The 25,281-nt window shown below is 41.5% G+C and overlaps 1 protein-coding gene across 2 annotated transcripts in view; it reads right to left on the bottom strand.

The window, feature by feature from the left end:
- Window positions 1-228: 228 nt before the first annotated feature.
- Window positions 229-25,281, bottom strand: part of ADRA1D (adrenoceptor alpha 1D) — a 96,048-nt gene continuing 70,995 nt past the window's right edge. The window contains exons 1-2 of one of the 2 annotated variants that reach the window (XR_011363790.1): window positions 5,055-5,635; window positions 791-878 (exon numbers count right to left, since the gene is read on the bottom strand). Coding sequence is in view for 1 of the 2 variants with exons in the window: in XM_069976331.1 (XP_069832432.1) it covers window positions 316-878 (563 nt within the window). In the remaining variant the exon portion in view is untranslated. Of the gene's footprint in view, window positions 879-5,054; window positions 5,636-25,281 lie in introns of those variants that run through there. The other variant, XM_069976331.1, reaches the window with a different exon arrangement.

Here is a 25,281-nt window from a genome sequence, read left to right as displayed (position 1 = left end):
TGTGTTTATCCCTATAGGCTGTGCCGATGTAGCCTTCTCTCCAAGGATGGAGGTTCAACTACCTGGATACTTTGGAGATGGTAAACTCCACACATTAATATAATATAATATTTAACAAGAAGCATTGTAAGGACACCAAACAATCAATAGACTCGAAGAACCGTCTTATTCAAATTTTTTTGAAATTTTTATATTAATACCAAAAATTCATTTACAATCCATAAATTTCTTTCACAAAATCACTATGACGTCCCCTCCCCTCATCCCCACATAAAAAGAAATGGCCATCAAATCAGCACAATATAGGACATATATCTAGATATCTGTTTCTCGGAGGCCGCAGCAGTCTGTGAGGTCGTACATTTGATACTCTAGTTCCGTAAAGTCATTGGAGACGGCCATGGAGATGGACTCCACCTCGCTCTTGTAGGCCGCCGAAATGTTACTTTTTGTCGAGCTGTTCCTTATCTTATTAGAAAGGTTGTTCATTTTTTCTTTCAGCTGAGAAGAAGAGCTTCGGAAAGGAGAGATGAGCTTCCAACTGTTTCCAAATTCCATACTCTTCCTCCTGGTGGCGATGCCGTGATCGCCGGGGTTAAAAATAAATGAGGAGTTCATGGAGGAGTAGTCTGTAGGTTGTTCTGCATCGGATCCCCTCCTGGAACTGGTCATGGAAGTTCTCCATTGATGGTCGTAGACCCTCCATAAAGGACGCCGCCTTCTCCGGCAGCGGCACCTCAGCAGTCTTATGAAGGCCCTTTTGAATTCCTTGCTGGAACATGGGTATATAATGGGGTTGACGCAGCTATTAAAGTATCCCAACCAGAAGATGACTTTAAAGACGGAATCGGAGGGTCTCAGAGAAGGAAAAAATGAGCCTAAAAAAGAAAAAAATAAGAACATTAGAACAGTCATACACTGTAGATCATAACTTTTTTCCCCTTTAAATAGATTTTTTATTTCGAATTCCAATAAAAAACAAAAACACAATACAGCCAAGGTGTATCACACCCTATATCAAAGAATAAACAAACCCACCCTATAGAGGAGAAAGGGTATATCATAACTGTTTATGTGGCGCTGTTTATGGAAGAAAGTAACCAAATACTGGATAAACCCTTTAAAAACAACACATGGGATGACACATAGAGGGGCGGGACACACTGCGACATTGCATAACAATTATGGTCACATATTTCTGCTGCATTTATGTCATGTGATAATCCAAAAGAGCCACACTTTGCTGGGTTGTTGCTGCAGATTCGCAGAAAGTTTAACCTTATATGTGGGCAAACCTTTTACACAAGTATTTTTCACTATAAAAACTAAATGTATTATAATATGCACTATTACACCTCAAATCTGCAACGATTCTAACACATCTGAACATGGCTTTAAATATAGGGTTACCATACCACAGTTAAAGGGTCAAAGGGGTTATCCTTGGTTAGAAAAGCATGGCCGCTTCCTTTCAGAAACCACTCCTGTCCTCAGTTTGGGTGTGGTATTGTAGCTCATTTCCATTGAAGTGAATGGATGTTAGTTGTAATACCACACACAAATTGAGGACAGGGGCGGTGCTGTTTTTTTTTTTAGTTTTACAAGAAAGTAGCTGTGCTTTTTCTAATTCTGGATAACCCCTTTAAGACATTCAAACTAATTAAGCACAACTCCACTCCATTAGGGGGCAGTGTTTAACACAACAGTGACACCTAGTGGTTGGTTTTATACATACAATGTACTAGCGGAAGAAAAATTAACGATGGTTTTGGTAAAAAAAAAAATAAAAAATAAAATAAAAGCAAGGTGAACAACATGTCTAGTTGGTCCTGAATCAAGATTTATATAAATTATAAATGAGCATTTTATTCAAAGTATATAAATTATAATATAGGGGTTTAAAGCATTAAAAAACATAGCTGGTTTCTTCCAGAAAAAGTGACATTCTTGTCCTTGTGTGTGGTATTACAACTTGGGTCCATTCACTTCAATGAAACTAAACTACACTACCACACCCAAACTGAAGACAAGAGTGGCGCTGTTTCTGGAAGAAATCAGCTATATGTTTTTGGCTGACTCCTTTAACATTTTGTTTTTCAATCATTTCATCATTTCCAAGATCTCTGGTTACTATAAGTTAATGGAAACGTTATTTTTGTGACCTTGTTCGATAAAGTGCGCCATTCCTCTCTAATGAGGATTGTACACCAGCCTACAGTCTCATTTACATGTATCCAGCATGACAACATTTACAAGTAATTTGGTGACGCTATCATTCAACAATCATTTACCACTAATCTTCTCTATCAATCACACTGACCAACTATTCTTATGATTATAGCTAAATGGTTCCATGTAAATAGATTGTTACCTACACTGATACACTGTAACACACCCTCAGCTGTGTGGGCCCAAGGAAATGTATCCAACCTGGAGGTGTTGCCCATAACACCCAAACTACAACTTTATACTACTCACCATAGGGCTGTGGCAATCGTGGTAAAAGGATTTTCCTGCAGCTGCCACTAGAGGGCACTCACAGAATAGGAATTTTTAAAGTAACTCCCACAACGTAGGGCCCCTGGTGGTTGCTCTCAGTAACTACAACACTGTTCCTTTGCTTTTGTTTTCGTAAATTAACGCTACACATTTTTTCTCATCAATACAAAATTTTGCAGATCGTCTTGGTCTATGGTTTATTACACAATGAGCGATCTACGTTCCTCCTAGTAAGTAAGTGCTTCCAGACGGATCTCCAATCTATATGTACCAGATCCATGACAAATTCAAGAGGAACTAGATGGACGAGATAATTGGAAGCAGTCAGAAAGATTGTGGTGAGAAAGCTTAGCTAAGACCCTCTAATGCAAATATATTACAGTAAGGTGCCCAGTGGTGGGAAGCATCTGCTCTGAAGCTGGCAGAATTATGAGTACAGCTCTGGAGGGAATTATAGATTCTTTGAATCAGCACAAGATAAATACAATCTACTTACATAGTAGAAAAATTATTATCACCTCCAGGTACAGTACTCTGGTACTCACTGCCTATATGATATGTTCAGGATGCTCTCTCTCTCGCTCTCTCTCTACTTACTGTCATTTCAAAAAATTCCCCTCCATGTCATACTCTATGTGATTTGTGTTAATAATCTGTTTGTAAATCAAAATGACTCCTTAACCTAGAAAAACAGCTAAAAAAGATCTCGGCCGCTAGGTGTTTAATTTCTCTGCAATCTCTGTCTGTTGTTAGGGGCGATCTGTCTCTAGTAACAGAGACAGCAATGTGGATAGTAATGGCACAGTACAGTTCTGAGGGGGAGGTAGAGCCGACAAATTCCCTTTAACTCTGCAGCTCGGTTTGTTCAGATCAGCTGTCATGTAAAAAAACCCAAGCTCAGTAGATGTAGAGGGCAATAGTAGAATCATGTTAACTTTCAGAAAGTTTTACTGAATTTTTAACAGACAAGATGTAAAGTGTCAAAACTGAGAGATCAAGAAGTCAAATAGAGAACAACATAACAGTAACTTACTAAATCAATACTGAGATCAAATATGTCCAATAAATGTCAGACATACAGTATACTGAGGGAAATTACAGACACAGACAGATAGATAGGAAATAGATAGATAGGAGATAGATAGATACATAAAATATAGATAGATAGATAGATAGATAGATAGATAGATAGATAGATAGGAGATAGATAGATAGATAGATAGATAGATAGGAGATAGATAGATAGATAGATAGATAGATAGATAGATAGATAGATAGGAGATAGATAGATAGATAGATAATAGATAGATAGATAGATAGATAGATAGATAGATAGGAGATAGATAGATAGATAATAGATAGATAGATAGATAGATAGATAGATAGATAGATAGATAGATAGATAGGAGGGTAGTCTTTTGACAGCACATACAGCCTGAACCTCCAGCAGGACTCTAAACTGTTGCTTAGAGTGTTTCCTCCCTGCTGCTCATTAGATGCTAGTGATAAAATGCCATGTTCCTTCCTATCAGTATGACATAACCCCCTGGCTGTTGATATTGGCCCTACCTTTATGCCACAGGCTCAATCATAACAAAGCAGCAAAGAAAAAGGTTCCAGTTCCATATTTTTTTCCAAATATTTAACTCACTGAACTGCTCTCCTGCTCCGCGGCCGAGATCAAAGGACCAACTATGACCTGCTCTCTACTACCCAAACAGTCAATGTGACTACTACTCAACATGGGCCGTGCAAACAGCGAAACACAGCGGGGTGCACACAGTCCCAGCCATAGTGAGGAGGTTACTTGTTCCAATTAAGAATATTTAACATACTGTTATTCCATTTACTCTTACTCAAAGGAGCAATATTATACTACTTACGGTATATTATTGTAGATATGAGGCAGTATTATAGTAGTTATATTCTTGTATATAGGAGCAGTGTTATAGTAGTTATATTCCAGTATATAGGGGCAGTATTATAGTAGTTATATTCTTGTATGTAGGGGGCAGTATTATAGTAGTTATATTCTTGTATATAGGAGCAGTATTATAGTAGTTATATTCTTGTATATAGGAGCAGTATTATAGTAGTTATATTACTGTATATAGGAGCAGTATTATAGTAGTTATATTCCTGTATATAGGAGCAGTATTATAGTAGTTATATTTTCATACATAGGAGCAGTATTATAGTAGTTATATTCTTGTATATAGGGGGCAGTATTATAGTAGTTATATTCTTGTATATAGGAGCAGTATTATAGTAGTTATATTCTTGTATATAGGAGCAGCACTATAGTAGTTATATTCTTGTATATAGGAAGCAGTATTATAGTAGTTATATTCTTGTATATAGGAACAGTATTATAGTAGTTATATTCTTGTATATAGGAACAGTATTATAGTAGTTATCTAAAGCAGAATGCGGTCGGCACCACTGACGCTGTGATAGCAGGAGGATATGCAGTGACACAGAAATTCCAACGGGGTGCTCCGTACAACAGAAGAATGTGTAATGTAAACAGTGAAGACAGAGGTCCGGGCACTCACCGATCTTCAGGAATCTTTATTCAGGCACAGTATACATCAGGGAAGGGAGGACAGGTGAAAGTGCGGGCGTACGCTACCCCAGGACAGCTGTTTCCCGGCTGATTGCCGCTTCCTCAAGCTAGGGTATCACGTGACTGCAGGGGGGAGGGTGCTTAAATAACAAAGCGTGACACTAAGCAAAACAAGTGATAAAGTAATAAAGTGACACAATGTTAAAAACAACACTACAGGCAGGCATTGAAGTCGTTGCGCTCATTAAGCCCTAAGGGGCCAGTGGCATTGAGTTTAGAGATCCAGAATACCTCTCTGGCAAGTAGTAACTTATGTCTGTCTCCTCCCTCTGGGGGGATATTAACCCTTTGCAGACCAAAAAATCTCATGCAACTTGTGTCTCCACTGTGAACCAGACGCATATGCTCAATGAGTCGGGGGACACCTTTCCCTGATCTCACCGAATACATGTGTTCCTTGAACCGGACCCACATGCACCGCTTCGTTTTCCCCACATAATATCTGGCGCAAGGACACGTCACAACATAGATGACAAAACTTGTCTTGCACGTGATAAAGTGGGATACTCTGCACTCAGTGCCATTGAGGGAAAAATAGGCTCTGTCGATCAACTGATCAGCCGGGAAACAGCTGTCCTGGGGTAGCGTACGCCCGCACTTTCACCTGTCCTCCCTTCCCTGATGTATACTGTGCCTGAATAAAGATTCCTGAAGATCGGTGAGTGCCCGGACCTCTGTCTTCACTGTTTACATTATAGTAGTTATATTCTTGTATATAGGAGGCAGTATTATAGTAGTTATATTCTTGTATATAGGAGCAGTATTATAGTAGTTATATTCTTGTATATAGGAGCAGTATTATAGTAGTTATATTCTTGTATATAGGGGGCAGTATTATAGTAGTTATATTCTTGTATATAGGAGCAGTATTATAGTAGTTATATTCTTGTATATAGGGGGCAGTATTATAGTAGTTATATTCTTGTATATAGGAGCAGTATTATAGTATAGTTAATACGGTTGAAAAAAGACACATGTCCATCAAGTTCGACCAAGGAGGGGATGGATACAGGGAAGGGGGAGGGGTGATAGGTTCAATACATATGCATTTATATTATTTTGGTCTAAGAACTTGTCTAGCCCTGTTTTGAAGCCCTCTAATGTTTTTGCTGTGACCAGATCCTGTGGTAGACTGTTCCACAGATTCACTGTTCTCATGGTAAAGAAGGCTTGTCGCCTCCGGTAGTTATATTCCTGTATATAGGGAGCAGTATTATAGTAGTTATATTCTTGTATATAGGAGCAGTATTATAGTAGTTATATTCTTGTATATAGGAGCAGTATTATAGTAGTTATATTCTTGTATATAGGAGTAGTATTATAGTAGTTATATTCCTGTATATAGGGAGCAGTATTATAGTAGTTATATTCTTGTATATAGGGAGCAGTATTATAGTAGCTATATTCTTGTATATAGGAGCAGTATTATAGTAGTTATATTCTTGTATATAGGAGCTGTTTTATAGTAGTTATATTCTTGTATATAGGAGCTGTTTTATAGTAGTTATAATCTTGTATATTGGGGCAGTATTATAGTAGTTATATTCTTGTATATAGGAGCAGTATTATAGTAGTTATATTCTTGTATATAGAAGCAGTATTATAGTAGTTATTTCCACAAAGAGAAAACAGGTAACCAGCACAGCGGTGTATAATATGCCCTAGTACATGGAGGTGGATATATTGCTGTGTAGGAGGCTACAACCATATAAAGATGCCGTACTCCCGGGTTGCTCGGAGCAGAAGCTAGCAAACAGTAAATGCTGAGGTAAGAGAAAACAAGTTCCGCACTCACCGGATCCGATGCAATCAGGCAAATCTTTATTGTGTGAACTTACACATAGCGGGGAGGGGATGGAACAGGGTGCTCAACGTGCCTCTTGCGGCAACGGCCGTTTCAGGATATTCCAGCCTATCTTCTGGCCTAAAGGTACCGTACTCTTAGGCCAGAAGAAAGGCTGGTATAGCCTGAAACGGCCGTCGCCGCAAGAGGCATGTTGAACACCCTGTTCCATCCCCTCCCGCTATGTGTAAGTTCACACAATAAAGATTTGCCTGATTGCATCGGATCCGGTGAGTGCGGAACTTGTTTTCTCTTACCTCATCATTATAGTAGTTATATTCTTGTATATAGGGGCAGTATTATAGTAGTTATATTCCTGTATATAGGAGCAGTATTATAGTAGTTATATTCTTGTATATAGGAGCAGTATTATAGTAGTTATATTCTTGTATATAGGAGGCAGTATTATAGTAGTTATATTCCTGTATATAGGAGCAGTATTATAGTAGTTATATTCTTGTATATAGGAGGCAGTATTATAATAGTTATATTCTTGTATATAGGAGGCAGTATTATAGTAGTTATATTCCTGTATATAGGAGCAGTATTATAGTAGTTATGGTTCAGGGAAGAAACAGAGTGCTGCACCTCACACCTATGGCTGATACTAGTGCCGCTTGGCTAAATAAAAAACACATCAGAATTTTGTGTATGAATTGATCAAGCCATACTGCCCCATGTACCTCGTGCCGGTATCTGATACACATGGGTCCCTACACTAAGTCCACACCGTGCCAGTCAGTGGCCACCAACCCCGCAGGCGTGCACAGCCAGGGAACGGGGGCCATGGGACGGCCCTGCGACCCCCATGCCACAGGACCAGACCCAAAAACACCACACCAGAACCCGGCCAGCACCGCCGGCGGAGAAGGTCGCCCCCAAACAGCACAAGTCTGGATAAGGTATTGCGCTCACCATAGCTGCAGCAAACAGAATGGGAAAAAACAGGAGGGATTAAAACCATGTGCACTCAGGTGTCTCCTGCTAATTGCGGTCATGTGGGTCTCACCAGGAGGAGTGCAATACACGGAGAAAAGAGAGAAACAAAATGCGGTTCAGGGAAGAAACAGAGTGCTGCACCTCACACCTATGGCTGATACTAGTGCCGCTTGGCTAAATAAAAAACACATCAGAATTTTGTGTATGAATTGATCAAGCCATACTGCCCCATGTACCTCGTGCCGGTATCTGATACACATGGGTCCCTACACTAAGTCCACACCGTGCCAGTCAGTGGCCACCAACCCCGCAGGCGTGCACAGCCAGGGAACGGGGGCCATGGGACGGCCCTGCGACCCCCATGCCACAGGACCAGACCCAAAAACACCACACCAGAACCCGGCCAGCACCGCCGGCGGAGAAGGTCGCCCCCAAACAGCACAAGTCTGGATAAGGTATTGCGCTCACCATAGCTGCAGCAAACAGAATGGGAAAAAACAGGAGGGATTAAAACCATGTGCACTCAGGTGTCTCCTGCTAATTGCGGTTATGTGGGTCTCACCAGGAGGAGTGCAATACACGGAGAAAAGAGAGAAACAAAATGCGGTTCAGGGAAGAAACAGAGTGCTGCACCTCACACCTATGGCTGATACTAGTGCCGCTTGGCTAAATAAAAAACACATCAGAATTTTGTGTATGAATTGATCAAGCCATACTGCCCCATGTACCTCGTGCCGGTATCTGATACACATGTGCTGCTTGGGGGCGACCTTCTCCGCCGGCGGTGCTGGCCGGGTTCTGGTGTGGTGTTTTTGGGTCTGGTCCTGTGGCATGGGGGTCGCAGGGCCGTCCCATGGCCCCCGTTCCCTGGCTGTGCACGCCTGCGGGGTTGGTGGCCACTGACTGGCACGGTGTGGACTTAGTGTAGGGACCCATGTGTATCAGATACCGGCACGAGGTACATGGGGCAGTATGGCTTGATCAATTCATACACAAAATTCTGATGTGTTTTATATTTAGCCAAGCGGCACTAGTATCAGCCATAGGTGTGAGGTGCAGCACTCTGTTTCTTCCCTGAACCGCATTATAGTAGTTATACTCTTGTATATAGGAGCAGTATTATAGTAGTTATATTCTTGTATATAGGAGCAGTATTATAGTAGTTATATTCTTGTATATAGGAGGCAGTATTATAGTAGTTATATTCTTGTATATAGGAGCAGTATTATAGTAGTTATATTATTGTATATGGGGCAGTATTATAGTAGTTATACTCTTGTATATAGGAGCAGTATTATAGTAGTTATATTGCTGTATATAGGAGCAGTATTATAGTAGTTATATTATTGTATATGGGGCAGTATTATAGTAGTTATACTCTTGTAGGCATTCCATAATTGTACCTTGGGGTAATATTTTGGTGCTCACTATGATATTCGGCTTAGTTTATAGGACCAGGACTTTGCTCAGAATCAATGTTTTCTCGTGTATTAGTCGGGAATGTTTATTGCACTATGGATGGTAATATCAATATTGACTAGATTCGCTCTGTAAAATACAGGTTTGCTTTATAAAACATGAAATACTAATAATCCACAGGGAATGTTCCAAGTTTTAAACACTTGTCCCTTGGAGTTTTATATTTGTAGAAATGTCTGTGTTTTGTTAGGACAGGCTCCCTACAGAAACATATCCCTCCAAATGTTTATATTAGACACGATTCTCACCATCCTGTCATCGGTCCGGGGTTTTTAAAGGACAACACCATCATTTTTTTTTGTGTATCAGCTCTCTGGATGAACACCAAAGACTTATCAATATAGTTATTAATAATTTTTGAAGATGACACCTGTGCATTTAAAGGGGTAGTCCACCATGTGCAATTTTTTTAAATATTGTAGACACCTCAACTAAAGAGAAAATTAATAGATTTGAGAGGGATTGAATAACATCTTTTTCTGAAACGGTTTTGTTTTGATGGGGCATTATACATCATAGATACCAATGTTAATAACATGGCCCCTTTAAGAAAACACATCCAACAGTTTTGTACATCCAGCAATGTGCCTTGAAGCTGAGGATTATCCGTATATCCTATTCTTGGTGTAATCTAATAAAAATCATGCAACTAATCCCAACTTCTGCTTGAGTACACAAGATTCGGCTTATAGACTTATAGAAAGTCCGTCTGTAAATAAATGAAAGTTTTTGAAAGTGATCCAAAAGTTCTATCCTAGGATCCCAATTGTGTAATGAGGCTGTAATAATCCCTTATGTAATAGCACTCTCTCTATGTGGAACATTGGGGGCAGATAAGTTAGAGGTTGAGATATGGATGCAGCACAGTAGGGCGATGGATGACTGGCTTGATTTATTTCAGCTTCCAATTGGTGCTTGACCTCATGCTGAGAGTTCCTGCTGGGGAGGGGAGATAAAGCTGCTCAATTTATAAACCAGACTTAAAGCTATTTTGAAGGCGGCTGCAGAGACCATATCATCAAAGGGGTTGTTCCGTGAACATGATGGGGGAGATTTATCAAAGGGTGTAAAATTTAGACTGGTGCAAACTGCCCACAGCAACCAATCACAGCTCAGCTTTAGGCAGTGCTGAAAGGAAAGCTGAGCTGTGATTGGTTGCTGTGGGCAGTTTGCACCAGTCTAAATTTTACACCCTTTGATAAATCTCCCCCGATGTGTTTTTTGCTCACAGTGCCAGTATGGTGGCACAAGATGAGACTATGGGGGTATTCGGATGAAAATCTTTTTCTTTCAAATCAACTGGTTACAGAAAGTTATATAGATTTGTAATTTACTTCATTTTAAAAATCTCAAGTTTCCCCATACTTATCAGCTGCTGTATGTCCTGTAGAAAGTAGTGTTTTCTTTCCAGTCTGACACAGTGCTCTCTGCTGCCGCCTCTATCCATGTCAGGAACTGTCCAGAGCGTTTCTATGGGGATTTGCTACTGCTCTGGGCAGTTCCTGACATGGACAGAGGTGGCAGCAGAGAGCACTGTGTCACACTGGAAAGAAGACACCACTTCTTGCAGGACATACAGCAGCTGATTAGTACTGAAAGACTGACGAATTTTAAATAGAAGTAATTTGCAAATCAATATAACTTTATGAAACCAGTTTATTCATAGGAAAGTGCTATAAGTGCTGCCATGCGGTGCACGAATGACAAAATTTTATTTATCGTGCTACAAAGTTTCTTTTCTAGGATTCCTTAGGGAAAAATACCTAAATGTGTAAAATTACAGCCACGCAATGGTTCAGTATAGTCCAATATACTGAACTGATCGCTGCCACTTTTAACGACCGAAGGAGGGTTTCTAGCAACTCTTCTGGATGATAATCAGCCCATGTAAAAAGCCTTTAACAAGCAAGAAAAATGTGGGAAGTAGGAGTAATGGTCCCCAAACACTATGGGGGGCACTTATTAGGACTGGTGTACTCGTACGCCAGTCTTAAGCCCTTAAAGGGGTTGGCCACTTTATAGTAAAATAGGTCAGTATACAGTATTAGTAACTCACTAGTAACTCATGTACTCACTGTAAATACTGACAGCAGCTCCCTGTGTACCTCATAGAGCTAAAATCAGACTCCCCTTCACCTGGCTGGGCTGTCCTGCTCTGTTTGGTTTCTGTCCATAAAATGGCCGTTATGGAGGAGCATGTGACCATGCCCCGCCCCCTATGTCCTCCATAGACATATACAGGCTCAGTGGTGATCACTGGGGGCGGGGCTCAGTCACATGCTCCTCTATGTCAGCTATTTTATGGACAGGAACATCACAGAGCAGGACAGCACAGTCTGGAGGAGGGAAATCTGATTTTTAGGTCTATGGGGTACACAGGGAGCTGCTGTCAGTATATACAGTGAGTACACCTACTTATACTGTATACCAAACTATTTTACTATAAAGTGGCCAACCCCTTTAAGGACCAATGCAGAAAGTACCTAAAGGACCAGAACCTATTTTTTAAATCTGACCTATCTCACTTTATGTGCTTATAGCTTTGTGATGCTATAACTTATCCCCATGCGATTCTGAGATATGTGTACTTTTTTTTCTTAATTTATTATTATACTAAACAAATACTAAACTAAAATACTGTATGTGAACATAGCCTTAAAAATGAAAGAATAATGAGAAAAATAAATAAATAAAGACCTAAATTTTATTTCCTTTAGGGGATTTGAACCAAAGAATGGTCTCTAAACAGGTGAGTTACCCCTAGACCACAGTTCCAACACATTTGGGCTGAGAGATTCAACCATATCTGAGTGCTTCTTTCAGACATAAGCTGCCTACAGAGGACTGATCTGCAATCAGAGACACTGGCTGACAGGCAGGAGGCCGGGCAGCATTGATTATTCATGAAGAGGGAGCAGTGAGTTGTGAGGTATGCCAGTGTGTGGTACAAACAACTCCTCTTTGCCTCTTCAGTACAGTAGGAGACGTGAGATTGTGAAAAATCCACTGCACGAAAAATTACCAAATGGCGCCATGCTCACTAGGGGACTGCCAGCTACAGCACACTGTCAGCATCTTAGGAAGGGCCCAAGAGCTGACAGATTCCCTTTAAGGTAAAAAGCAAAAAAGACTGCAGTACCAGGATGTGCATGTGGGGGGCGTAGTAGATGCATTGGTAGAAACTACCACCAGACTTCTATTTTCTACATTGACAATACCAAGTTTGTGTCAAAATTCTATCATCTGGTTTCCTAGAAATGGCATTACATCTGCTACATTAGAACATCGTGGTCACAAACTCCACAGCAGTACACCTGGGACGTGGCATTATCCTGTCCGGCTGCCACGCTGTGATTACATTTTGTTTGTTTCCTCAGGAGTTTCATATGTTCATAAAAAAAATGGAAAAACAAGTCAGCCATTAAATTGAAAAGCAACTGCCTGATTGCTCCATGTGGTCTCTCCGATCCGCTGGACGATGTCTCAAAAACAAATCCCTTTTTTTATGGTTATATTCTTGATTTCGGGAACATGTCAGAAGCCAAGGCTGGCCGCTGGTATTGATGTTATACTGAAGTGGGAACATTGAGTTTACCCGACCACTTAGATTTCTCAAGAGAGAGTTTTATGAAAAAAATATATGTATGGAGAGGAATAGTGACGGTGCAATAAGAGGTTCATCAAACAGCGGCAATGAGAGGGTCTAATTAGAGGAAGGGAACAGAAGGAGCCTGAGAGGAAGATAAAAGGAGCTTGGAACTCAGTAAATTGAATGGCTGGCTTTATTTATCTTTAAGGAATAGGGTATTGATCATCGTTCACTTCTTTAAGATGTAATTATTAATTGGAGACTTTGCAATTACCCATTTTTGTAAAATATGTTTGATTGGATAAGGCAGAACATTAAGCATTGAAATTGTAAGGGTACCGCAATGGGCACTTACATGCCCCCTAAAGCAAGCTGTTACTAGGATATTTGTGGAACACAGGAATGTTTTTATAAAATATGAAATTATCTTCATCCTCACTAAAGAGGGTAATCGTCGTTCTACCATTGTGGACTTGGAAAGTGTTTCTTGGCCATATCGGCTGGTTTATAACTTAGAGGTTCATAGTCAATTTGCTAAGTGATTATCAAACTTAATTTAGTGCAAGGTAAGTATAACATGGCTACACTAAGTAGGGTTCATCTAGCGTCATTATAAGCTTTTCATCTGCGGCACTGTGGTCACTGAGTTCTAAGTGGGCTGTCCTGACTGTTCCTTTTTTAATCAAGTTTCAGTTGATTATGCAGACAGTTGCTTTACTCAAAGCCTATGATACTGCTGAAGATAGCTGACTACAGTGTTCTACTATCTCTAGAGAGGCAGTGTGCACGCTTAACCGCTGCTCAATTCTAACAGGAACATTCTGGATACAGTTCTCCTGCTCAGCAGGAGACAGTAGGACCCCTAACCACCTGTGGGGTGGTAACCTGTTGTAATTATGGCATAACCTGTTATGAGGGTTATCCAGAATTGGAAAAAAGCACTTTATTGCAAAAACACCTGTCCTCTGGTTATGTGCGGTATTACATTTTAGCTCCATTCACTTTAATGGAACTAAGTCGCAAAATTACACCCAGACTGAGGACAAGACTGATGCTGTTTCTAAAAGAAAGTGGCCATGTTTTTTAAGTCTTAATAACCCCTTTAAAGTGTACCTGTCGTAATTTTTTTTTAAAAGAAATCAACAGGGGGTGTGTATATCAACTGAGGGCAAGTGACTTAAGGCCCTACTACACTAAAAGATTATCGGCCGTGTTTGTCTTGTGTAATAGAAGTCAACGATCAGCCGACATGAACGATGTCGGCTGATCGTTGCAGTCATTTGTCTTTCAACATGTTGAAAGACAAACAACTTAGATAACAGCGATCTGCTGCTGTCGCTCCATGGAATAGGAGCTGCTGCAGCAGACCGCTATGGGCTGCCCAGACGATCAAGCGATCACCCTGGAACCCCCCACCCGTAGCTCCCCACGGCCCCCCCTGTACTCACCTGCTTGCTGCCGATGCATGTAATAGCCCCGCAAGCGAGCGGGGAATAGGGAACAAACATCGCTTGTTTGCTCCTCTCTGTCGCCCTGTGTAATAGGGGCTTAAGGCTAATTATATTATTATATATTATTATTTATTATATATAACTTTTCCTAATTCTATTATCAGCTCTGCAGCTTACCAGGAGACAATGTTTTTTTATGTAACAATTCAGTCAGTATAATGTCACTGTGTGGTTACAGAGGTTTTGGTGCTGTGTGACAGGAGAGCTGACCATACAATGCGAGCACCCCCAGGATTATGTGCTACTAAAAGTGGACAGGCAGAAGCCATACACATGGGCAGTAAAGGGAAACACCTAGTGGCCATATGTATAACAACTAATTTAATCATAAAATTTTTTTAATAAAGTGGAGTATATTGCAAAATTACAACCCCTCTTGGTTTCTTTAAAAATAATGTCATGACAGTGCCTCTTGTACATCGTACAAGATAATTTGATTTTAAAAGTGGAGGACTTGACTCCATAAAGTCTAAGTGCAAGTTTAAAGGCCAACCTAGACACAAACATTTTTTTATGACAGCAACTTATTAAGCAGTTTATCTAGTGTTTTTCTTACAAGCGTGGTCCCTCATAGCAGCCAATGGACATAACCCTGCCATTGACTTGACTTTTATGGAAGCCTAAGGGAAGTATAAAACATCATTCACATTAGAAATCTAAGTTCTCCAACACTCTCATGACCTCTTTGTGCTGCCATTCCGTCTCTGTTTTTCTATATGTATGGAGATATTCTCCCTTAGAAGGCAAGCAGAGTTCCAGTAGGGCCCCATGCTTCCCTATGGGGGCCCTAGTATGGGCATCTTTGACAAAATGTCAGAAGAAAATGGTCCAGTGACTGCGACCTAACGCTGGGCTTTGCTTGGAACTAGTCATTGTTTGCTTCGAGTTCCTTTTTGTTATAAAACATCTCAGCTAGTAATTGGCATAAGCCAAAGCCTATGTTTTCATTAGTCTAAGCTGCTTTCATTGTGCTTGTCTCTCGGGAGGTTCGACAATAGGGACTCTAAGACCTTAAATACTCATGAAAATCACATAAAATGTTTTGTAAATAACTTGCGCAAATATAATTACACAAGAATTACACTCGGAATTATTTGGGTCCTTTGAAAAGTACTTTTCGGCTCTAAATGAATCTTTGTAGGAAGAGAAATATTACCGACAACGTTGTCTCATGCGATGGATTACGTAACTCTATTAAAGGAACATTCTGGTTGAGAAACTATGTCTACCCCCTGCCCTGGAGACCCAATTTCCTCAAAAAAAAAAAAAAGTCCCAGCATCTTCAGGGGATTGGTGGTCTTTATGAGAACCATGAACTTACTTGTTAAGGCTCAAGCCATTTGAGGATGTGACCACACTGAGAGGCAAATAAAGCCCCCCGTCCTGGTCTCTGTGCCAACTATAGTGGTTTACCACCTCTTTTGGCTTGTGAGTTAGTTTGTGTTCTATTACCACATACAACTGTCACTGACAATAAAAAACACTTACAAATATAGCATATGCACATGGTCGCAATATATCACTAAAGTTAATTGAAAAAAAAAAATAGCAAAAACAGGGTGATGCGTCCTCATTGACAATATATAAAAAGGGAGGCGGCAGACGTCCAGCTCCAAACAACACACAAATTGATGTTACTGCACGTCTACCTGACCAAAGACATCCCCAATTAGGAAAAAGCAAAAGGACCCAACGTGCTTCCCCTATGCAGTCAAACTTTCATCAGGGGATCAGAAGCAGGGATTACAAAGGCACAGGCTAACCATGCGTCATATGTAATGAAATAAAGGGGTAAAAGATGCAGTAATAATCAAGTAAAATGTCAAATTACTAACGTGTCAAATGAAAAAAAAGAATTATAAAAAAGCAACAACAGGGTGATGCATGCTCAACGCCAATATACAGAAAGGGAGGTGGCAGACGTCCAGCTCCAAACAGCACACAGACTGTTGTTACTGAATGCCCACCTGACAAAACCATCCTCAATTAGGAAAAAGCCAAAGGTCCCAACGTGTTTCCCCTATGCAGTCAAAGTTTCATCAGGGGATCAGAAGCTGGGGTTACAAAGGCAAAGGCTGACCATGGGTCATGTATAATGTAATAAAGGAGTAAAAGATGCAGTAATAATCATGTAAATACATGAGACTATAAGGCTTTGATGACCGGCTTTTATAGAGTCCGGAGATAGTAGATGGGGAAAGCAGCTGGTCATCTGTAAGCAGTTAAGAAAGCAGTTGTTTATGCAGCAGTGTAGCGGCAGCAGGGTTACTGTAGGGTGTAGACTTTTCTGAAGAGAGTTCCTTATGAAGGTTTTTATAGTGGATAAAAGTCAGATGTGACAGAGAAGTGACTTCCAGAGTGTGGGGGAAGTATGGGAGAACTCTTGAAGATGGTTGTGTAAGGAGCGGACACAGGGAGAGCACAGATAGAGGTCTTGTTAGTATTGGAGATTGTGTGATGGGCGTTACTGGGAGATCAGGTCAGACATATAAGGAAGGGACAGATGGGGACGGCCTTGTATGTCATTACCTGTTAATACTGAATTTAATATCCCCCCTTTCCTTTCACCTTTGTACCTCTTTTTTTACTTCCCTATCCCTTTCCTGATCAGTCAACCTCCCTTACCTGACCACTCCGACCTCCACCCCCCACCCCCCCCCTTACGCAGTTCAGATATGTTATTTCTAGTTGACTTACTGACAACATCCTCATTAGCGTTCCACAACCCATGTAGATGGACCTCCGCTCCAATGGACTCCTGTTGCAATTAAAATATTGCTGATTTTACACTTTATATATGATATTGTAACAACTATTGTTTTGTTATGGCCTATCAGTACGGTCAGTACTGTCAGTTAAAGGGCCGCACCAGCCGTCCCTCATGCTGGCCCCCCCTCTGACGTATCATCAGCTGCTCAGCCGTGATTGGCTGAGCATAACTATGCTCAGCTAATCGCGGCTGAGCAGCTGATGATGCGGCAGAGAGAATGACGAAAATGACGTCGTCGACCCAAGATGGCAGCCGGGGTCGACAGCAATTGAGTAAGTATACTACACCACACTTCCGGGGTGGGGGGAAACATGGGGAAGGGGGCCATTAACTTAAATAACACACATTACAAAGTTGTATAACTTTGTAATGTGTGTTATTTAGTGAATAAATGTTAAACGCTGCACTACCCCTTTAAGCTTATTTAGATATCTCTGCTAGTAGAGGATAGACGGAGGTCCCAAAGAGTCCATCTATCTATCATCTATCTATAGAGGGATGAGGAGTAATAGCTACGGCAGAATGAATAGCCAGCTGAATACAATGAAAGAGTTAATCCCTCATGTCGGATTGCTAAGTAGATAATTATACCTAAAAACCAGATCAAAACCATTGACGGGGAGCTGGCAGGTAGACGGGATGAGGATGGGGGTGGGGAGGCTACATGAAGTCTGCAGAGTGATAATGACGCTCTGCTATTCCAGCAGCACACATTGCGTGTTGTGAGGGGGATGAGGTCCTGGGGGACATGATGAAGTATGTACAGCAATCAGTGAGAACATGAAGTCTGGAGATTCCCATGTAAATAAATATATGCAACCTAGAAACTGAAATACCGCGACCCTGTGTCCATCCCATCCAGGCTCAGGGATGGATTCCGGATAATCATGGGGAAATGTGTGTAACCTATACTGGGAAATGTCCGCCGTTATAAGTCATGTTATTCTTACAATATAAATCAAAGTCGCCCCCTTTTAGTCCACACACACTATGGACACCCCATCCCCAGGAGCGTCCATGCACCTAAGATCTAGGTCTGCAGCAGGGGGTGAATGTGGCTTAGTTGCCCCTAGCAACCAATCAGATTCCACCTTTCATTCCTCACAGACTCTTTGGAAAATGAAAGGTGAAATCTGATTGGTTGCTAGGGGCAACTGAGACAGACTGGAGGTGACTGGAGTATGAATGATGAAGATATGATAGTATGGGGGTAGTAAAGGCAATAGAGGAGATTTAGCAACCAATCAGACTCCACCTTTCATTTTCCAAAGAGTCTGTGAGGAATGAAAGGTGGAATCTGATTGGTTGCTAGGGGCGACTGAGCCAGTCTCACTTTACACCATGTTTGATAAATCTCCCCTATTGCCTTTATTACCCCCATACTATCATATCTTAATCATTCATACTCCAGTCCCCTCCAGAGCTGCATTCAAAATTCCCTTTGCTGCATGAAATCTGAATCCACAACAGAATAATTGTGGACAATTCACCTGAACTCCCAGAATGCAATGTGTTCCGTTGTATTGCATCATTGTAAGGGCTTTTTACACAGGCTGGTTATTTAAAGGGCCTGTGATCAGCTAAGGAATGATAAAGCGGCATCATTTGTCAGCCGTTGAAATCATTAAAGTCATGGCCGCATTGAATGACTATAAAGAGTAAAATATAGTTGTTATGATCCAAAACATGAGGGGAGATTTATCAAACATGGTGTAAAGTGAAACTGGCTCAGTTGCCCCTAGCAACCAATCAGATTCCACCTTTCATTCCTCACAGACTCTTTGGAAAATGAAAGGTGGAATCTGATTGGTTGCTAGGGGCAACTGAGCCAGTTTCACTTTACACCATGTTTGATAAATCTCCACCATGGACTCTAAAACTGCTCACAGAACAATTGCGCTGCAATCTATGAACCACCACTAGGTGGCAGCACTGTAACTATAAACTATAACTATAAAGGTATTACTAAAGAAAGGTTTCTCATAATAGGAAACTTCAAGGATTACAGGATGACTTGTATGTATTGGGTAACTACAACAGACTGTGTACAGAAGGGCTACAATGTTAAAGTCTGGGGCAACGCCAGTGCAGTCAGATTTACACAGAACTATAACAATGAATGTCCTTAAAGGGGGTTATCATCTTAAAGGGGCTCTCCTATCTAGATATCCCCTTTCCATATGAGGGCTATTCTCCAACCTGTGGCTCTGCAGGTGTTTCACAGCCCAGCATACCCTGACACTATTGCACGGAGTGATTTTTAACGATTAACGACTAACGATACACGATCGCAAACGACATTGTTCATTGTTAACCTGAAATCGTTCACCATATTACACAAAACGATGGTCGTTAGACACGATCGTTATTGTGATTGTTTATTCCTTCTCATCTCAGGAAAACAATGGGCAATGTGCAATTACACTGAACGATTAGTGATAAAATGCAGAACTTGAGCGAACGAAGGTGGAACTACAGCGAACGATTAGCGAATGATTAACGATAATTTTAGCTTCAGATCTAAATCAACGATCAACAACATACGAACGATTTTTCGATCTTTTTCCTGCAATTACACAGAACAATTATCGTTCAAATTCGAACGATATAGCGATTTTTCGCACGATAATCGTCCCGTGTAATAGGACCCTAAGGAGAAAAGACTAAATATCAACACAGAGGGAGCATTGACCACAGTTTAGGTTGACTATATTGCAAAACTGTTGATTTCTTTTAAAACATTGTGAAAAGCATGCTTTAAAGGGTCCATCCAGGATTAGAAAAACATATCTGCTTTCTTCTGAAAATTTCAGGCTCTTCTATTCACTTCAATGGAACTGAGCTGCAATACCAGTTACAAACTGAAGACCAAAGTGGTGCTGTTTTCTGGAGAACTTCGCTATGTTTTTCTGATCCTGGATAAGCCCTCATACATTAAAGAACAGAAGGCCAAATTGACTCATAGTTTTGTATATTTTTTGTAGAACAATATCTTTGTCACTACTTTTATATCTTGTAGACGTGGTCCGTATAATTCTAATCATTGCTTTTTATCAGACAAGATCGGGTTTCCTGTGCGCTGTGTGACCTCTGACCTAGCCATGTTATGAGGGGCGGGGTAGAGACGTATACAGTCACATTTCACATGAGTCTTAGATTAGAGGATCAGATACAGCAGCACTTGAGCAATCTCATATTTCATGGACTCCTATGGGGAATTGGGGATGGAGCGCGTGCAGCGCGCCAGATAATTTAATAATCGTACATTAATACTCGGTGGTAAGCGGCGGGGAACTGGACCACTGGGTATTGTTCAGACAGTCAAGATGCTCGTATGGCTGCCTGGAGAACCATGGGTGGTAAAATGTACATGTGATGCTAAAGAGCTTGGCAAATATTGTACTAATATTAAGTGATATGATGCTGTATTCTCTAGTTATATCCAGAGCTGCACACGATTGAACACTTACACTGGCTTTTTCCACAATGTATCTATCCATATACCATGCCGAGGCATACTGGGGGTGGGAGTGAGATGTAAGGTTGGCCTTCCTGTGAGCTAACAGAACACCTGCTTGGAATGCAGCTTCAGGCTATGTTCACACTACGTATATGTCGGGCCGTAGTTCGTACGTGGCCGGACATGTGTGGCTGAAACTACGGCCGTGTGAAAAATAGACATGCGGGCGAATTGCGAACATACACCCGTAGTATAGTTATGCTTCCCTAGCTTGTTTCGAAGCTGTCTGAAGCAGGTCATTTACTTGGAAATCTTCGCCCAGCCCAGTAAACCACACAGAACCTTTTAATATAAAAATCAAGTTCAATTTGGCTGAAATAAGTACTCCGTACGGGGCCGCATTGAAATCCACGGCCGTGAGTTGGAACAGTTCCGGCCTCAAACAATGATCTTGTTCTTTTTTCACGGCGCCGTATACGATCCGGCCGTAGGCTCATACCTAGTGTGCATTGTGCGGCCGGATATCGTATACTTTCCAGGGTACGCATCAACCTCATAACTATGGGCGTATATTCGCAGTTCGCGCTACAGCCGGAAATATACGTAGTGTGAACATAGCCTAAAACAGGACTGGAGCTTGTAGAGCCTTTTGCACAGGCAATAAATTATTAAATTGTTCAAATATAGGCAATAATCTTCTGGTGTAAACATGAAAAAACAATCAAATGAGACCAGAGGAGTAATTGACAGGGCCGGGAGCTAATGGCACCCGGCCCTGTCAAAACACTGCAGTAACGCGTACAATTAAAGGACCAGAGTCAGTAGCCGGTGGCACCTGCCTGGGTGCTAAAGCTGGCCCGGCAAGCAGTGCATCCGAAATTCTGGAGAGTTTCCGGGTGCCCATCCAGAGCTGTCTAGAATTCCAAATGCCGACAAAAAAGCAAAAAGTGCAACAGCAACCTACAGGTGCAAATGCTCCGATAGAATTCTTGGCCTATTTTCCGGACAAACACCCTTCAGGAAAAATCCTTAGGGTGTTCGTGCTCAATAGAACCCTAAAGGTCAGGAAACCTATCGAGATCTCCTGATAAGAAATCGAGAAATATTTTCATGATATTTGAAGGGGCCAATAATCTGGAGAAATGATAGAAAAACGGGACGGGTCCTCCATGTTCTGTGTGCAGGAGAGAGAGAGAGAGAGGTTTTGTATCTGCAAGCTGCATCAATCCACCTGCCGATAATTATTGAATTAGAACATCATCACAATTTGAACATCATTTTTTATCTCAGCACCCCAAAATTAGTCAAGATCAACTGTTTTCATGTCGGAACCTTTTTGGCTGTTGACCAGTGTAATGATCCACACTGTTCCTGAAAGGTAAATCAAGTCTTCCCTATGATCTGTGACCACCCATAAAGCTCAGTGCAGCTGTCACTTAAATACACCGCCATGTAACCCCCCTTCCCTTTAGCTTCTCAGCATCCGTTCACTGTTTAGTGTAACCCATTCCTTGCTGCACTCCCACTGCTTTTTTTTTTATTTTCTGCTCAAACCCAGTGCATCAGTAACCCACTTGTTCCTCCACATACCTACTACTATACTGTGTTAATCATCAGGCTCTTCACTATGTCATGGTGTAGCAGAGAGGAGCTGTGCTGCGCTGTGACTGGTCAGAGAGCTAAGGGAAAGGATGTCTATTCCTTATATTAGGGTAAAATCCTAATAAGTCATGTGTCTTTGGTAGTTTAGTGATGAGTAATTTTGAACAGACACATATAAGAGATATACTTGATGCATAGGTCGCATCCTGGGGAGACACGGTTATTTTTAGCGGCCCATCATAACATGAACACACGTCTCATCCCAGGACTATGCCACGCGATGACAAGTCTGACCGGACATAATTGGGCGTCAATGTATCCACCGGCTCCAGACGTCGCCATACGTAATGCAGAATGAATGACCTTCACAGTGATGTGTCAAGGTTGTTACCCAGAATTCACCATTTTTAGCTTTTCTTTTTTTATTTTACACAATTACACAGAAAGATCAACAGGCAGAAACAGGTTCCTTGTCCCCGGGAATGAATGAAAAGCTAATTAAGTCCTAATGTCGCTATCTGCCGGTGAATAATGCAATGATCAGGCACGAGGTCAGCGCCCGCACAAGGCAATTACTACTAAAAGCAAAATGGACAATGCCTTATATTAGTCAGTCACTTAGTCATGTGCAGTGGAGGCGGCGAAAAATAATAAAAAAAAAAGAATATTCCCAGTCTTGTGTGTTCTGACACCTGAATCATAAGCGACCATTCATTTCTCGGCAGTTTGCTTTACAGCAGCGTAGGGGATAACTAGCTCAACAATTGGTGGTCTGACCACCAAGATCACAAGGTCAAAGGTCACATGACAGCCCAATTCACTGTCTATGATTCTTCTGAACGTGGCTGAGAACATACGTGCTACCATTCTAGTCACTCAGGGGAAAAATTACCTCACTTTTTTACCTCAGTTGAATCCTCACCAATCAGATACTGTAGTTATCCCCAATAATCATTGTAGTATAACACTTCTAAAGGGATTGTCCTTGATAATCCAGAAACAGCACCATACCTGGTCTGTGTGTTGTATGTATTACTGCAGATCAATTCCATGTGGAGTATTTTGATCCATCTCCCGTTTTTCTAGCTGCTGCCATTCCTGAGTTTTTCTAAAAGCAGGTCTATAAGCAAAATGGTGCCAGCCAGAACTACATTTCCCAGCATGCATTGCACCTCAGAGCCAACTGCCAAGAAACTGCCTCATCTTGTAGTATCTGCCCATCACTGGCTCAATCTGCTTCTGGTTAACACTGGAAACAAAATATCTATCTATCTATCTATCTATCTATCTTTCTATCTATCTTTTCATCTACATAGATATATTAGAAGGAGAGAGAGAGAGAGAGAGATGAAACAACTGTGTTTCCTTACCCTATACTGCTCAGGAGGCTGTCACTGTTCTATTGTTTCCCCACCCCTTGACCATGTGCTCACTGATTGGTGTGTCAGTGATGGGCAGGGTTACAGAGGAAGTGTTACAGCTTGCCTGGAAACAGAAGAGACGGAGGTCCTGTGACTTTGGTCTCAGAAGGGAAGGGGAGGACAGGACAGAGGAGCCGAGACCATGTGGACCATGAAGTGAGGATTTTCAGCAGCTTCAGGGTGTGAGGCAGGATGTGCTGCAGTCATACAGCCCAATTCATGTAATAGAAACCTATTACACACAAGCTTAGATTAAGGGCAGCGATTGTACAGGTTTAAATCTTTCTTAAGTGGAGTACCCCTTTAAGTAATTTGTCCTCACACAACCTGAGTAGAAGTATGGTAGTGTTTTTGGAAAAATGTCATCTAAAAATGGATAACCCCTTTAAAGGAGCACTCTGGGCAAATGTTATACATGTAAGAATCACCTTTTGCCTCTTCTGTCCTGGCACCAGGCGCAGGGCCAGCTCTGTTGCCACCACATTAGGAGCTGGCTGCCATGGAAACCTATCAGCACCCCATGATCAATCAAAGCCCCTCCTTTTGTTTAACCACTTTCACGCCACAGTTGCTATTGAAGCCAGCATCTAAGGGGCTAAACTTCTGGGATCTGAGTTATCTCTGATCCTTGTCAAAGAATCAAATGATGATGTCACATAACGGTTTACTGCAGTTGTGATAGGTCTTGCTTTTCAGGCGGGGTGGAGCTCATTACTTCTAGTCTCGATATTGCCACTTTAAGGGACCATCTAGTGTAGATTCCTTCTCCGTTTTACAGACACCCTTAATTAAGCAGTCCTGGTACAATGAGATGTGGGCATCATAGGAAGGGGGGGGGGGTAAAATTTTAGAAAACAGTAAAGACTGACACATTTCCAGGGCAGCAGTGGAGGAGGAATAGGAATGGATGTAACACTGTATAACACGGCTAACAGGGTCTAAGAAGAGCTGAGTGATTTCTAGGCACTATGAAGGCCGACATTAGTCCTAGTAACAGCTGTACACATAAAAGGAAGAGTCCGGCTTGTATTTATAGGTCTTAACATCTGGAAATCATCCAACCTCTCCACGACCTCCGCTCCTCATTATATATATCATCCTTTCATCCTGCCGCTCATTCTTCTTATCCCTCCACCGGCTTATTATATTCCCACTTGGCGCTCCTGTGTCCTCAGCCGACCTCCCCAGGGCTCACATTGGAGGCATCAGTTATGGGTCATCCCAATGATCCCTACACATATCCCTAGAATGATCCCTACACTGATATATGGCGTGGATAGGTGTGGGGTGGACACATGTCAAATGTATAGGTAATGTAATATATGTACACAGTGACCCCACCAGCAGAATAATGAGTGCAGCTCTGGAGTATAATACTGGATGCAACTCAGGATCAGTACAGGATAAATAATGTAATGTATGTACATAGTGACCCCACCAGCGGAATAGTGAGTGCAGCTCTGGAGTATAATACTGGATGCAACTCAGGATCAGTACAGGATAAATAATGTAATGTATGTACATAGTGACCCCACCAGCGGA

Source organism: Dendropsophus ebraccatus, chromosome 7 (assembly GCF_027789765.1).
Source record: "Dendropsophus ebraccatus isolate aDenEbr1 chromosome 7, aDenEbr1.pat, whole genome shotgun sequence".
Lineage (NCBI taxonomy): Eukaryota > Metazoa > Chordata > Amphibia > Anura > Hylidae > Dendropsophus > Dendropsophus ebraccatus.
This window is presented reverse-complemented; position numbering and strand designations above follow the sequence as displayed.